We start from the raw sequence: 17,006 nt of genomic DNA, 5'->3' as shown, positions 1-17,006 counted from the left end.
GAAACAATGTATCAAACAGTACTTTCAGTTCTTTATGTCACAATGGTTGCCTGCAGACTGACCCGGTTTCCGTAATCCAGAGGGCGCGCAGGACTTCCTTTTTTAAATTAGATCTTCTAAAACACTTTAAAGTCCCACTTTCTTGCCCCCCCCACAAGGTTTTACCCTTCAGGGGGCTTGCTTCTTCCAAATTTTAAACTTTTAAAAACTTCTGAAAAGTTCTCGGCTGTACTAATAGTCCCGTTACTACAGTCCTATCGTAAACAGGGGGAGACGGACTCCATTTTTACATCTCCCTCCGGACCAAATCTTCTGAAATTTTTTATAAATGATGCTCTTTACTTACAGTGTCCAATCTTTCAATCCAATTAAAGGAAGGATGAAGCGCTCTTAATCCGCCGGCAATGCTGCAGCACGGTGTCAGGCAAGCGGTCGATTCAAGCGCCCGCGCCTACCACCTCGCCCGCTCTCGGCAGCTCTTACTAGAGCTTACCGGGGGGGGGGGGCGAAGGAGGCACAAAGGGCATCTGCCGAATCCCCAAGTCCTCAGAACTCTCAATCTGAGGTTTTTAAGGGGCCGAATCGCCCCTGGCAACGTCGGCACCTTCCCGGACTGGGAAGGGACCCTGCCGATCGGTAATGGCGCCAACGGAAGTCCTGAGCTCTGTGTATTTTTGAAACTCCACACTCCTGCTTTCCCTGGGCTGGAAACAGACTAGTGATGAGCCCCCTCTTGTTGCCCTGAGTCCAGGGTATTTGGTTGAGCTCCACCTTGTAGGTTTGATGGACGTTTCCCTATCCCTTTGTCATTCTAATAGTTTCCTCCTTGTTTTCATTGCAGAAAACCCCGTGTATCCTCTGTTGAGATGGAAAGAAAAATGACAGGCCGAAAGTTTATTAGACTTTCTCAATTGCAAGACAAGCTTGCTTCATTAAACCTTGAGGAAACAGACTGGGTAACGTTTGGAGTCATCATAAAGAAAGCCACGCCTCAGAGCTCCAATAATGTAAATGGTTTTATGATATTATGTCCTCCCAAGTACGACATTTTGTTGAAGTGAAAAATTGGTTACCACCTCAAAATTCTTGTTTTGTTTAATGTATGAATAAGCCTACAGTCCTCTTGGGCACCTTGAATGTTGCCCTCTGCCCTCTTGCAGTACTGGTGCTGTAAATACCATCACAGGTGTGGCTGTCCTCGCCACATTCCTGATGAAGCTGAACGTTGGCAGATAAAAGGAAGTACTTATTCATGCAGCACATAGTGATTGGTCAGTATATGGAGTATAGACAGTGCTTGGCTGAAAACAAACCATAGCGGCTGCTATGGTTAAAGCATTCAAAGTAGCTGCTTCCCAAAGCAGGTCATCGTAATAATAAGGAATAAGGAATAATTTATTATTGGCCAAGTACATTTTCCAACATACTTGGAGTTTGTTTCGGCTACATTGCAATGTAAACATACAGACACTGTTCCTCTCACAATACAAAGAAGCAAAGAAACCCCACCCATATTTTACCTCCCCTTCAGCTATACAACTATGAATTTAACAATTTAATGGCACAAGGGAAAAAACTATTATTGTGCTTGGCCGATTTTGTATATGAAGTCCTGTAGCGACGTCCAGATGGAAGTAAATCAAGCAGATGATGACCGGGATGTAAAGGATCTGCTACAATTCTCTCTGCTCTCTTCCTAACTCGGGTAGTATAAATTGTCTCTATTGAAGGCAAGCTAACACCAATTACCCTTTCTGCAATTCTTACAGCTCGTTGGAGCCTTTTCTTGTCTCTCTTGGAGGCTGTACCATACCAAGCTGTTATAGAATTACAGAGAACAGTTTCAGTGATGCCTCTGTAGAATTGGATCAACACTTCCTGGGACAATTTAAACGCTTACTAGGGAGCAAGCTCCATTGAAGACAGTGGGACTTCTGCGTAAATATGCATAGGATTGTGCTATTAAACACCTTTGCAGCAGACATCTTGCTGTGTATATAACAACTTCTCTGGTGATGGTGATTATTTTAAGGCTGACTTGAAGGATTGTAGTTATTTTGTTCTTTCTATTTGCTCTGCATATCCAGGGTAGAACCTTCAGCATCTGGCGCTTGAATGACCTGCGTGACTTCAGCCGCTGCGTCTCATTGTTTCTGTTTGGTGATGTTCACAAAGATCACTGGAAGACAGAGCAAGGCACGGTCATAGGACTACTCAATGCTAATCTCATGAAACCAAGAGAAGGATCAGACGAGGTGTGTGTACATCTGTCTCTATATAAAACATATATTTAAAAACAGGTGATTTTGGTTTTTTTGACATACAGTTTCTTGATTTCCCCATAGGGAACTCTAGCAAGCATATTGCATAACATGCTTTGCATAGACACCAGTGTAGAAAAGATGAGGAAATCCTTCGTTTTCTCTGTCTCCCCATATAAGTATTCCTGCTCCTTGGCCACAGTTGTGTCTGTCACACAGGAAGTCTTTGGAGGCTTCTCTTTAACTACACCTTGAAGTAGCAAACCCTTGCCTCTCTTGATGGCTGCTCAGTGCATGGAGGGCCTCTGACTATGAGGGAAGCAAGGGCTCTGTCTTTGTATCCCCTTTGCAGAGGGTACATATCACTGGAAACCTCTGTAAAGGCAAATAGCGTAGCTGAACACTGCAGCTCTGATCACATTGGCTGGCTTCAAGTTCAGATTTTGTTCGGGAGATGAGGCCTGGTGGCAGTTAGCTGAGGGAAGAAGTTGGTGAGATTGACTAAGAGAAAATAGAGCTGTAACAAGTTTGCAGAAGGCTTTGATTTGCAAACAGTTATCATATAAAGCAGTTCTCTTTACTTGCAGATGCCTCGCCCAACAGATCCAGAGGTTGCTTTCACTCTCTGCTTTTATTGGATCTCTCACTCATCTGACCTGACCTGATCTAGCCTCATTGCTGAGGTTTTTGTTAAGCAGGGTATGGGGTTTGTTAGGAAATGGCGGTTGTCCTGACCATGATGTGTAGCAATGAGGCAGTGGGAGGGATGCAGATGTCATAGACCCACAGAGGAAGGATTGTGCACCTGTGTGTGGAAAGTCCTCCCACCACTTCTCAAGGTTTTAAGGAAGAAGTGGCACAGAACCCTTGGCATAGCATGATGTTAATTCGAGCCCTGGACGGAATCCTTGGCAATTTTCAGTTCAAAAGAATGCTGTGTATGAAAAGGATAACATTGATGAAAAAGAAAAAAATGGTGTTTGTCCTCGGACTAAATCTCATATGGTTACTGGCAGAGCATCCCAGTCACATCCAGGTGCCCTGTTGAATGAGATCCTATTCAAGGCTGAGGAAATGCTGCATTCTTTTCACCTGGTGGCAGCTATCAAGCCAGGGGCGAAGGGCGTGGAGGTGGAGAAAATGCAAGTGCCTGCCAGTATAGTCCACTATTGGAGTAATATTGTGTTTTTTGACAGAAATAATTTTTAGATACCCTTGCTAGCAATGAAAAGGGGCAGAGAGTCCCTGTTTCAAAATAGCACCAGGCGGCATCTTGGCTCGGACTCTTCATGGCTTGAAGAGGAGATGCATTGCTACAAATATAAACAGCCTATCTACCATTCTCCCCTATCTATCTATCTATCTATCTATCTATCTTTTTAATAAATAAATAAAAACTTTGCTGGGGAGCAAACAAAAGGAACACACATTTTCCTGTATCTTTTCGGAGCAGGAAATGGGAAAGCCAAGCCTTGGTGTCTGCTAGAAACAACTGGTGACTGAGCAGAGTCAAAATCTGTGGACCCCTGCTGACTTCTCACAGAGACACAAATTTTCACTTGATAATGGCACTTAAAGCACTACCTCCAGTGAAAGCTAATGCCCCTGGACTGAGATGAGTCCCATCGTCTCTCTGTATACTGAAGTGTGTTGTACTTCTTCTGGTTAGGTGTGTGTGTCTGTCGATCATCCCCAGAAGATCTTACTTCTGGGTGAGGCCATGGACTTGGGAACCTGTAAAGCGAGGAAGAAAAATGGCGAGCCCTGTGCACAGATGGTTAACCTGGTATGTATAGCTCATCTGACATTACACTGTGCTTTAGTGTGAGCTTGTGCAGTGTCACCTGAGGGCTTACGGTTTAGTTTTGTGATTGTGCTAGTCACAATTTATAGCAGAGGTTGCTGACTTTGGGGGCTGATGGGCACATTTGCAAGCTGACGTGGGCACCACACCTACTGTGTTGCCTAGAGTCCAATGCTACTTCCAAGCTTGATTTCAGAGCGGGGAGGGGACCCTGTGGTCACCAGGAAAGGCTCTATTGGCACATACCGTACGTGCCCACAGCCACCATATTGGCAGCCCTTTATATTAGAGCAGAGATGTTGACCTCACATGTGTTGGAGGGCCAAACTGTCCACCCAGCAAATGGCCAAAAGTCACACCTGTTATTTTTCTCCCCACTGAAAATTTACCAGGTTTTGATGGGAAAGGGCAGGGGAAGACAGTTACAGGATTTCTAAAGCTACTCTTCCCTGCTCAGTCCTAATGTGTCCCCTTCCATATTTTGCCTGCCAAAATCCCTTGATCAATACCACTCCTCCCAGTTGCGGTTCTTCTCTTTTTCCATTTGCATGTACAAATACGTGGGTTTGGCATTTCCTGCCTCCTGCATCTCCATTCCAAGTGTCTCCCCAGATATGCCAAATATATCCTCCAGGCCGCCTGCCCTGACAGCCCGGTTCTGCACACGTGGATACCAGTTCTGCTAACTTAATGAAGGTTGGGGCAGTGCTGGTATTGAGGCATGTGTTGCTTGTAGGATAGCCCTTTTGTCAGCCAAACACCTCATCAACCCAGATTTTGAAGGCTGGGGGTAAGAGTACTATCGGGAACCTGAGAGATTGCAGAAAGTAGCTACAGGTTTGGAGTGGCACACGCTAGAGATGACTGACTTTAACTTGATCAAAGCTTTTCTCATGGAGGAGATTTAAGCCACCTTGTGTACTCCTGTCTGCCATAAAGGGCTATAGTTTTTCGTATTTTAATACCCTCATTATAATTATTTTTGTTAGTTGTTTCCCGCAAGGCATCTCAGAGACAACTGGTGCCTTACTTTTCTAAGCTTAGTGTTTGCTGGTAACTTCTGATTTCCCGGTTTTCCCGCTAGAGCCCAATGCAAACAGAAGCAGGTTTCCTTTTCTCATGCTTTGCTCTGTGGTGACAACTACACAAGGACGTCTCCCTTGTCTTTCTCTTTCTTCAGAATGAATGTGAATATTGCCAGTATCATGTCCAGTCCCAGTACCGGCGGCTCAGTTCAAAGCGGGCGGACCTGCAGTCTACCTTCTCAGATTCCCGAGCTCCAAAAAGGAGAGCAAAGAAGAGCCTTGGCTTGAAAGAGAGGCTTTGTCAGGATGGCTTTTACTACGGCGGGGTTTCCTCAGCTGCTTATGCAGCTTCAGCGTAAGAGAATCTACATCTCAGTGTCCTTCTGTGGAAGTTCCCTTCCTGATGATTGTGAACGTTGTTCACTTGCATTTTTTTCTGAATTTAACTTTATTAGATCAGTTTAAAACGGGGGCAGGGGACCTTTTCAGCCAGAGGACCACATTCTCACTTGGGCAACCTTCTGGGGCCACAGATTGGCAGTGAGCAAGGCCTGAGGCAAAAGTAAATTTTCCCTTTGTATGGAAGACTCCGTGGACTTGTGCTGGTGCAAAATGTTCAACTGCTATTCCACATTGTGTTAAATGTTTTGTGTGGCTTAGGTTTTTAGTGGTTGGTTTATTGGTTTCTACATGCTGTGAATGGCCCACAGAACGCAATTGGATAGTAAAAAACAGATAATGAGACACAGTTTTTAACTACCCTACTACTGCAATCACAACCAGGGCAATTCCCCCTCCCCCAGTACTTATATGGGTGATGTCATTCCCTCTGTTGAGTTGCACTCCGCTTTACCTCTTCAGCGCAGCAGCAGCCGCTCCAAAGAAGAAAATCCAAACAACTCTGTCCAATTTGGTTGTAAGGGGAGTTGATGCAATTCTGCAGGAGACCAAGCAGAAACTGGGTAACATGCTCTCTTCTGTTTTCTTAAAATGTCTTTAGCATCCGTCAAACATGGATAGTTGCGCAGAAGACTCTGTGAACCATGGTTTGCAGTTGGGAGCCAGCCTTGGGAATGTATAATCTTTCACCCTCTCCCTTTCTCTGTCAGCTTCAGGGTTTTGTGTTACTTGAAGGCTGGTACAAACCATGGCCAACCCTAACCATGTTTCCTCGTAACCTGTTTCAAATTGTGGCTCATGAATGAAACTTGGCTGGTGATGATGACGGTTACTTTTGGTTCACAGGTAGCAAGATACCATGGTTAATACTTCAGGGAAGAGAGAGGGAGGAGATGTTCCAGAGACTGACTAAGGAAGAACAAGTATATTTCCAAGGCAGGCTCCCAATTTCCAAAGTATGCCTAGGCCAGTGGTGGTGAACCTTTTAGAGACCGAGTGCCCAAACTGCAACCCAAAACCCACTTATTTATCGCAAAGTGCCAAGATGGCAATTTAACCTGTATACGTATCTCATTTTTTCTGTGTGTTTCACGTTTCTTCTTTATGACTGCTGTAGTTGTCAGGGAAAGAGGGATTGCTCGGGAGGAGCAGGGGGAGAGAAAGGGGCAAGCTGCAGCTGGGAGAAAAGATAGCGATTCTTCCAGTAAAGGGGGGTTGCTGGGATATAGAGAGCAGTTGCCTATAATTTAAACAGATTCATCTTCCTCCCCCAGCCCCCATCAGGAATTGTCTCCGGAGGAGGGGGTGATGTCAAACATTGTCAGTAGCAGACAAGTGAGTGAGACGAGGGGGAGGAGGAGGAGGCGCAGACGTCATCTCAGAGTGCCGAGCAGTTGGCTCTGTTGGCGCGCGCGGGAGAACTCGGCAGTCCGGGAAACTGAAACTGATTAAGCAGTCATGCTTCAAGACTCTGTAATTCTTAATGAACAATAAATAGTTTTATAGCTCACCGGAGAGCTGGTCGTTTCTCATGAGCAACCCCAAAGGGAAGAGGATCCCTGACAGTAGTAATAAAGAATCCTTCATAAAGTTATTACATTACATTCTTCATTAAATTATCTTTAAATTCATACATAATTTTATGGTATAACTCAGTGCTTTTTCCTTTAAAAATGTTTAGGAATACTCTAATTTTGACTCAAGAAAATCACCATTGGGAAAAATACAGTTCAAATTGGTAAAAATAAATACAGTGAATTTCTTCTCCTGTTAAATTCACAAAACGTTTAGGGGTATGTGTCCCCACAGAAAAAAGCACTGGTATTATTCCAAAAAAAGTGGTGGTATGAGCCATCAAACCTCGGAAATATACTTTTTCCAGAAGGTTCCACCATTTTGGCCACTACACTAGTGTACACTGGAGGGCTGTACTAAAAGCCACCCTCTCCCAGTTGTTAATTTGGAATAATAATGATTGTCTGTGCGTGCACATACAAATGTGTGTGTGTGTGTGCGTGTGCACACACACAAATAAATAAATATTCCCCTGAAGAAAGGCTCGAGCCCTGTCTTTGCATCAGATGTCAAAGAAATAAACAACTATCTGACTTTGAGAAGACATCTGAAGGCAGCCCTGTTCAGGGAAGTATTTTACATTTGAAGTTTTTCCTCTGTTTTTAACATCCTGTTGGAAGCTGCCCCAAGTGGCTGGGGAAACCCAGCCAGACTGCTGGGTTAAAAATAATGTATTATTATTATTATTATTATTATTATTATTATTATTATTATTTTACTTTTGCCACTTCTTCAGCTGCCGTTTGATCGCAGCCTCCACAGAATGAATTTCTTTGTTGGCTTCTGCGGGAAAGCCCAGCGAACATGTAAACCTAGCAGTCCTGTCTTAGGCTGCTCTCTTTATATGGCTGACCTGGGAGTTAAACCCTGTTGAACTCAAGGTGGCTTACTCCTGAGTAGGAACAGACTGGAGAGAAGCCATGGAGCATCAAAAGTCACACCCGCTCGGCACTTCGCTCGCATGCCAGTGTCACACGACTCTAAATGCGCCCAAGAGCAGAGCAGGAAGGCGGGTTGGGCACAAACAGACTTGATGACAGGGAGGCGGAGCCAGTCCAGAGGCGCTTGTCAGGTTTGGTTGCGGTGCCGCAGGCTTTGGATGGAGCACCCTGCAAGCCCTCCTCTCCTCCTCCCACCCCCGCGGAACAGCTGGTCGCGGGAGCCTTCCTCTGTTCCTCCTCTCTCTCTCTCCCCCCCCCCACGCGGAAGTGGCCAGGAGCTCCTGGGTGGCTGCGCGCGTGCCCACAGAGAGGGCTCTGAGTACCTTCTGACACACGTGCCATAGGTTCGCCACCACTGGCCTAGGCTGTTCTTAGTCTGTGCGCTGCTTTCATCCCAGGTTTAGGCTTCTTTGTGTGTGCTTCGAGTAGTATAATTTTGACTAGTCACAACACACAAGTTGTGTTCCTTGAGGCTGCATTGCCTTAGAGTTGCCAACCAGTGGAGATTTATTTAGCTGTCTCACAGGCTTCTGCAGTTTTAGTAGGGATTGTTCACTTGTCCAGTTTTAAATACCTCCTAAGGGCTAGAAATTCGTTTTGAATTTCCTTTGCGGGGCAAGCAGGACTCGGCGTCATCAACCACCTGTGACTAGCCTGCGAGTCTGCTGCATTGTTACATTGCATGTTCTGTTTCAGGTTTGCCAAAACAACCTTTGCCATGTTCAGAGGAATTCAAAGAACTATTGTCAATGCCCTCTTTTGGAGCAAGGAACCTGAATAAACACCTGGCCAAAGCCAGTGCATCAGGTATGTCTGCGGGGGGGGGGGGGGGGAGCAACCTATTTGCCTCCTGCTGAGCAACATCTGACTCACCTACAACTTCATTTATGTCCTCCCCAGTATCTGTTGGGAATCAAAATCCAGCATTCCAGTCCATCTCTGCTTCAGCACTGATTAAGCAACAGAAGCAGCAAATGCTGGAAGCCAGGAAAAGGAAGTCTGAAGAGATGCAGAAGAGGTAACGCCGTGATGGTCATGTGAGGACATGGTTCAGTAGTCCAAACTGCCTCTTTTTTGGTGTTATTCACTGTAGGTGTGATACACTGAGTAACTTAGAATCACAGAACTGTAGAGTTGGAAGGGACCATGTGAGCCATGTAGCCCAACCCTCTGCAATGCAGGAATCTTTTCTCCAATGTGGGGCTTGAACGCACAGCCCTGACATTCAAGAGACTCATGCTCTACCAACTAAGCTATCCAGCATCTATTAATTTAAGTGAGTCAGCTCTGAGTAAGACTTAGGTGGATCTCACCCCATGCTATTTCAAATCCAGTATTAAATATCTAGCATATATAATACATTTTTATTTATTTTTACTGTTCAACTTGTTGGTCCCTTTATGCAGATGTCTCAAGATGACTTACAGAATAAAATACAATCCAATTTTTAAAAGAGCCAGCGCAGAAGCTCATAAAACCATTAAAAAATATCCTTCCATTGTCCAAACTAACTAACATGTTAAGGAAACATACCAAGGAAAGTTGAAGTTGGCATATCATGAACAAAAAGAGGGAAAGCCTCCAGTAAAATCTGAACTGAATCATAGGAATCTGCCTTCTATCAAGCCGGATCTATTGTCCATCTGGCCCTTTATTGTATATCACAGGGATTGGGGTTAATAAGACCCAACACGTGTCCCAGTTTGGCCCGCAAGGCCGTTTACCCAAACCACGCCTGCCTGCCTGCCTGCCCCACACCTGTCGTCACATGTAGCCAGGGCACAATTGGGAGCCTTAAGATGTGCTCTCGGGGGTCTTTGGCAAGGGAGCCTTGCTGGCGCCCCCAATCGGCTGATTGGCTCTGACCTCAAGCCCTCTGGGATGGGCCACAGCGTAGACTCCCCATGGAGACCTCTGGCGCAGCTGCACCTGCAGGCAGCAGGGCCTGGAAGTCAGCGCTGGTGAGCTGATGGTCAAGAACTTCAGGACCCGCCTAGTTGGGCACATGGCTATGGAAAGGTGGGTCACACCTGATGATCTAATGGTGTTGCGGGTGGGAAACGCAGGATCCAGCCCAGCAGCCAGATTCAGTTCCCCACCCCAGTCTACAACTGCTCTTGGGAATTTCCACATTTCAGGCGTGTGGCCCAAGATCCAACATTTTGGAGAGAGGCCTAGGATGGGACAAGGTGACATCGCATGGCTACTCTTGAGTCTTTTCCATCCCTACCTGAATATGATGTAAACTTACCGTGCTGAGAAAAATCCCTAATCAGGATCCCTGCTAAAGTGATTGTGTTACTTCCATTTACATTTAACACTGGCATCAAGCAAAGTCATACTTGGAATCGACCCAGTGAAATCCGTAGACTTAGCTGGAGATCACACTTTGTCTTCAGTTTGTGAACTCCGACAATCCATAGCTCAGAGAACTTCCACTTTGGTTGGAGGATCTGACATCTTTCATCTCTAAGCAATCTGCATTTACCAAAGCAATGATTCTTGACACCAGTTCAACTTCCTCCTTGAGTAAAGAGCCTTTACCAAGCAGAAAGGCCAGTGGCACTAATGATAGACTGTACCCTATAATTTTACTTAGTGAGTCTCTAACATTTATCCTGCTCAATTTGATTTTGGGGCATGATCCTCAAGAAGGCAAAACATCAGCATTCAGACTGATGCTCTCTCAACAACCCCGTTTAGCATCATGGATTCTGTTCAATCTTTTTGTATTCAAGTACCATCTGTAAAGGGACGCAGGTGGCACTGTGGTTTAAACCACTGCACTGCTTGGACTTGCCGATCGGAAGGTTAGCAGTTTGAGGCCCTGTGACGGGGTGAGCTCCCGTTGCTCGGTCCCAGCTCCTGCCAACCTAGCAGTTCAAAAGCACGTCAAAGTGCAAGTAGATAAATAGGTACCACTCCGGTGGGAAGGTAAATGGCATTTCCATGCGCTGCTGTGGTTCGCCAGAAGCAGCTTAGTCATGTGGACAAACTGGCTCCCTCAGCCTGTAAAGCAAGATGAGCGCTGCAACCCCAGAGTCATTCGCGATTGGACTTAACTGTCAGGGGTACCTTTACCTTTACCATTTTACCATCTGTAAAAAACCCTCAAAGAAAAACTTCTGGTAGAAAGCTTTAAAAAGACACACCTCATCCCAAACCTCTGTGCTTTAGTGAATAATTTTTGTTTGCTTCTGAAAACTGTGGACAATGCAATAGAGTCAGTGGTTCTATATTTTGCAGATCAGTCTGCAGAAGTTACTAGTCTGATACAAATCCACAGAGTCTGGTACACAGGGGGGAAAGGGAGCTACGTTTATCTCCCATGATTCCTGGCATCCCCAAACAGTACCAGGGCCCAGGGAAACCTGCTGGCAAACTCAGGTTTGGGTGTGGAAGTGGGTGGGCTTGCAAGTGGCACTTGGGGGCGCTTGGCACACTGCCAGGCCCATTCCACAGCCATCCAAACATGATCTGGGCTTTTTCTTAATCCTGGCTGTGCGAGCTTGCCAACCACTAATTGTGCTTTTACTACTCTGCTAGCTCCAGCAGACTTGTGTAGCTAAACAGAATGAGGGAGGGGGAATCAGGACCCTAAGCTATGGAAAAGTTTCCCTACTTAGAGTCAATTGTTAATTATTGCAGATGAAATTCTTTGGAGAGAAGAGTGTACAGTTGGTGGTGGAGGTGGAAAGGCCTGTTTCTCACCATGTCATCTTCAGCTCAGGAGGAAGGCAGGGCGTCTTGTCGCTTTCTGCCTACATGCCATGAACATAGAAGCTGGCCTGAGGCTTATGCGCTACTTGGTTGACACTCCCCCCCCCATAGACATGTGTTGGGAAAAGGCTAAGCCAAAAGATTCCTTGGCTGTATGAAAGCAAGATGTCTCTTGACCTTGAGTATTTAAACCTCTTCCTCTAGTATAGTGGTTTCCAAACTTTCTGCTTTTACTGAACCTTTTCTATATTCTGCTCACCTTCCATGAAACCTCCATGCATTGCAAAGCACTCAGTAGCATGTGTGAATTAAAAGAGCGTGGCCTCCAAACTCAGCACACCTAATAGTGCAGGTGCTCCTTGCGCAAGTGGCACAGCTGTCTTTCAGGAAAGCTTGTCTGTCATTACTGGTTTTCTCACTGAGAAACCCTGATGAGCTTCTGAAGGGCTCCTGGTTTCACCACAACAGTCTGAAAAGCCCCTGCTCTAGCTGAGTCTTAACAGGATTTTTGGCTCAGAGAATCCTATTTTCCTGCACCACCTCCCCAAGCAAGATGATAATGGATTTTGTCCTTTTGTTTAAGGTTTCTTCAAAACACAAGTCATGCAACTGTGGCGGCAATGCCACCTTCCTCAGGACCAGCGGTGCTGCGCTCTCCAACTCCCGGGGCAGAGTTTCCCAAAGCTGCCAAACTGTCGAGCCCCCAAATTCCGAGACTTGGCACAGGCTTCTCTGAAGGAGACGATGTTCTCTTCTTCGATAGTTTGCCTCCTCCAGTGCCCAAACTGAATGGCTTGGCAGAAGCTAAAAAGGTATCAGCTCCTCAGATTCTCCCTAACTGCTGCCCCATGGATATAGAGTCAGTCTGTAGGATCAGTCAAGCTGCTATTAGCTTGTAACTTCATCATTCCAGATTGGCTTGGAGACCAACCATTGGGTTGTCAAAGATTTGTGACAAGGTTGCCAGATTTTTAGCCCAGCACAAAGATGGGAGTTTTCAGGACTGGACATACACTGTGCTAAAAGACAATAACAGGATGGGTTTTATTATTTAAAAAAAACTAATTATTTTGATTGTAACTTTTAACTTGTATGTTCAGTTGTAATAGACTTTTAGCCAATTTAGTTGATAAACAGGAAAGTAATTCTGTGAGTTGTGTAACTTGTCACAGCAGCCTTAACAAAGTACAGTTCCCAGGATTGGAGAGGGGGGTGTCTGATCTGTGCAATGGCGTGTTTGTGGGTATATGATATTGTGGGTATCTGAAGAAGTGTGCATGCACACGAAAGCTCATACCAAGAACAAATTTAGTTGGTCTCTAAGGTGCTACTGGAAGGAAAAATTTTTATTTTTTTTATTTTGTTTTGACTATGGCAGACCAACACGGCTACCTACCTGTAACTGATATTTGTGTGTGACAGAGAACAATCATTGGCCTAGTTTCCACAAGCACAGTAGAGTTGTGAGAAGGGGTTATATGGTCTTCAGTGTCATTTAAAGTATTGATCCAGAGCAGATTCCAGTGTATAGTTAACAGAGTATAAAATTAAACACGTTGCAGGATTCAAAAAAAAAATAGACCGGAGGCAATTCTATTTCATCTAGCAGAGCTTTACTGCTACTGAAGGCAGTATAATGGAGCATAATGGTCACAAATTCAATACATTCAGGATTTGAACCGTCCATAAGAAATCCAGTTTCAGCAGACTTTACTTAAAATTACAATATAATAAGACTAAACCTTAACACGAAGCATACTATGTATAGAAGGAAAAGAGATAGAAAGAGAAAGTGAAACCCAGGCTCCTTCTGGCCTGTTATTATAGTCAGCATGACCTTGAGAGAAAGAGATAACAGGACCAGTTTAAAGCAGCTGTACTCGGCTTCTCTGAAGGAATAACCCAAACATCGTGAATCTTGTGCGTGTTTCTTTCACACAGAGATGCTTCCAGAGGCTTCCAGAATGCTCTTGAATTAATCACACATCAGAGCAATACTTTCTGCACTAAGAAATGCAAACATTCAGCTCCCATGATCCTTGCTGGCTTTTCATACTGGTTTTAATCACCGACTTTTGGGTCTTTCTTTTGTTGCTTTTAGATGGCAGCTATAAATAAACTACGTGCAAAAGGCCGGATCCTTGCCAAAGTGGACCCAAACAGCATAAAAAGAAAACGATCCAGTCTTGACATTCTGGAGATTTCTGAGAGAGCTGAGAAAGACATCGCTCTGTCCCAAGGTATGAAAAGTGTAGAACCTTTTTACAAAGATAAAACCTTTTTAAAAGTGTAGAACCTTTTTACAACTGAATTATTGGGAATATAGGAAGGCATTAATTGAATGCATTTTGTGGTTTTTTAGGAAGAATTCAACATGTAAACTTTTTTTTTTTTTTTATAAGATTTTATTATTTTTTCCATGAAACAAGACAAAACAACATTAAACCTACATGCATAAACACCAAAAAAAAACATAATAAACAATCAACAATACAAAAATACAACAAAACCATACAACAAAACAAACTTATACAAACCTTGCTAAATACTTCTCTCTGTTTCTAAACTTGTTTTAACTTCTTGGGGGGACTTCCCCTGGTCCCTCCTCTGTCTTCAAAAACATATATACTTTTAAGGTAGCTTCATTTCTTTTGTCATTCACTTGTACTCAATATTCTAATATTTTTTAAATTTATCTAAACCAAAATATTCCTTAACCTATATTCTATATCTTATCATCTTCTTATACAAATAGATCTATCCAATCAAATAATATCTTCTTAAACAATTATAACTCTACTTATGCTTCTAAAGCCGATTCTTTTATATATTCCTGCACAAACATTCAAACATTCATTTTAACATGATTAACTAAATAGTCTTTAAATTTCTTCCAATCTTGTGACACCTTCTCCTCCCTCTGGTTTCGGACTCTGGCGGTGAGGTCTGCAAGCTCCATGTACTCCATCAGTTTCATCTGCCATTCTTCAATTGTCGGTATCTCTTCGCCCTTCCAAGTTCTTGCCAATAAAATTCTAGCAGCTGTTGTGGCATACATAAAAAACACTCTATCCTGACTGGGTATCTCATCATTGGTCATGCTCAAGAGAAGAGCCTCTGGTTTCTTGCAAAAGGTAATTTTCATTACCTTCTTAAGCTCATTATAAATCTTGTCCCAGAAGGCCCTTACCCCTGAACACGACCACCACATGTGATAAAAAGTACCTTTTGACGATTTACATTTCCAACACACATCCGACATTTTAGAGTTCATTCTAGCTAGCTTGACTGGTGTCAGATACCATCTATATAGCATTTTCATTACATTTTCTCTTAAACTATTGCAAGCAGTAAAATTAATATCTTTCCTCCACAATCTCTCCCAGTCATCCATCATAATATTATGACCAACATCTTTTGCCCAATCTATCATTGTTGATTTGACCAACTCATCTTTAGTATGCCACTCTAGCAACAAATTGTACATCTTGGAAAGGTTTTTTGAGTTCGATTCGATCAGTTCTGTTTCCAGTTTTGATTTCTCCACCTGAAAACCAACTTTTTTATCTAGTTTAAAAGTTTCATGTACCTGATGATATTGCAACCAGTCAGGGACTTGACTTTTAACTTGATCATAGCTTTTCAGCTTAAATGAGTCCCCTTCCTGTTGCAATATGTCCATATATCGCAACCATCTAGCAGACATATTTGGTCTCTTATAGGCCTTAGCCTCCACTGGCGATATCCATCTAGGAGTCTTTCTCTCCAGTAAGTCTTTATACCTAATCCAGACCTGGTACAAAGATTTCCTAATTATATGACTCTTAAAAGTTCTGTGAATTTTAACTTTGTCATACCAAAGGTATGCATGCCAACCGAACATGTTATCATATCCCTCCAAGTCCAACACATCTACATTCTCTAATTTGAACCAATCTTTTAGCCAGCAAAAGGCAGCTGCTTCAAAATAAAGTCTTAAATCCGGCAGGGCAAAGCCTCCTCTCTCTTTGGAGTCTGTTAACACCTTAAACTTAATTCTCGGCTTTTTGCCCTGCCATATAAACTTCGATAGATCCCTTTGCCAAATCTTGAAGCAATCCATCTTATCCAAAATTGGTATGGCTTGGAATAAAAACAGCATCCTTGGTAGAACATTCATTTTAATGGCGGCTATTCTTCCCATTAACGACAATTTCAATCTTGTCCATATCTCCAAGTCTTTTTTTATCTCTATCCACAGTTTTTCATAATTGTCTTTGTACAGATTCACATTTTTTGCTGTGAGATTGATACCTAGATATTTTACCGATTTGACAAAGTTGAGGCCGGTGCCCTCCTGTAATCTTTGTATCTGTTCTGCACTCATATTTTTACTTAAAACTTTGGTTTTCTGTTTGTTTAGTTTGAAGCCAGCTACACGTCCAAATTGTTCAATTAATTCTAAGGCTTTGGGGACACTGCTTTCCGGTTCTTGTAGGGATAGCATCAGGTCATCTGCAAAGGCGCGTAATTTGTATTCTTTCTCTCCCACTCTGATTCCATTTACCTGTTTCTCTTTTCGTAGCATGTTTAAAAGGACCTCCAGGACCGTAATAAATAATAAAGGGGAGATAGGGCACCCTTGTCTTGTTCCTTTTTCAACTTCAATTTCCTCCGATATCACGCCATTTATTATTATTTTAGCTCTTTGTTCTGAATAAATGGCTTTAATACCATTTAAAAATCTTTCTCCAACTCCCATCTTTTCCAAATTCTTTTTCATAAACATCCAAGATATTTTATCAAAAGCTTTCTCCGCATCAATAAACAATAGTGCTGCCTCGGTATTTATGTTTCTTTCCAGTTTTTCTAAAATGTCCACAATAATTCTCGTATTATTGCTTATTTGTCTTCCTGGAAGGAAACCCGCCTGTTCTTTGTGTATATAATCCTTCAGCACTCTTTTCAGTCTTGTAGCCATAACATTTGCAAAAATTTTATAATCCACATTCAATAGGGAAATTGGACGATAATTTTTCATTTGCATTCTATCTGTATCTGGTTTTGGAATCAGCGTGATAAAGGCTTCTTTCCACGTCTCTGGTGCCCTATCTCCTTCCAATATTTTGTTGCATACTTCCTTCAATGGCTGTGAAAGCCAGTCTTTAAGAGTCTTATAGAACTTTGCAGTTAGTCCATCTGGTCCTGGGGCCTTTCCTAATTGCATGTTCTTAATTGCCTCCTCAATTTCTTGGATCGATATCGGGTGGTTGAGAGTTGTTAGTCTGTCCTCTGGGACTTT

The 17,006-nt window shown here is 43.4% G+C and overlaps 1 protein-coding gene across 1 annotated transcript in view; it reads left to right on the top strand.

The window, feature by feature from the left end:
• The window catches only part of MCM10 (minichromosome maintenance 10 replication initiation factor), a 37,739-nt gene that overhangs the window by 9,631 nt on the left and 11,102 nt on the right, over window positions 1-17,006 (top strand). The window contains exons 6-14 of the mRNA XM_033162139.1: window positions 842-1,007; window positions 2,088-2,255; window positions 3,931-4,047; window positions 5,246-5,445; window positions 5,952-6,052; window positions 8,702-8,812; window positions 8,906-9,023; window positions 12,309-12,537; window positions 13,827-13,965. Of these exons, the coding sequence (XP_033018030.1) occupies window positions 842-1,007; window positions 2,088-2,255; window positions 3,931-4,047; window positions 5,246-5,445; window positions 5,952-6,052; window positions 8,702-8,812; window positions 8,906-9,023; window positions 12,309-12,537; window positions 13,827-13,965 (1,349 nt within the window). The remainder of the gene's footprint in view (window positions 1-841; window positions 1,008-2,087; window positions 2,256-3,930; window positions 4,048-5,245; window positions 5,446-5,951; window positions 6,053-8,701; window positions 8,813-8,905; window positions 9,024-12,308; window positions 12,538-13,826; window positions 13,966-17,006) is intronic.

This window comes from Lacerta agilis, chromosome 10 (assembly GCF_009819535.1).
Source record: "Lacerta agilis isolate rLacAgi1 chromosome 10, rLacAgi1.pri, whole genome shotgun sequence".
Classification (NCBI taxonomy): Eukaryota; Metazoa; Chordata; class Lepidosauria; order Squamata; family Lacertidae; genus Lacerta; species Lacerta agilis.
The sequence above is the reverse complement of the archived record's forward strand: the minus strand, read 5'-3'. Positions and strand labels throughout refer to the sequence as shown.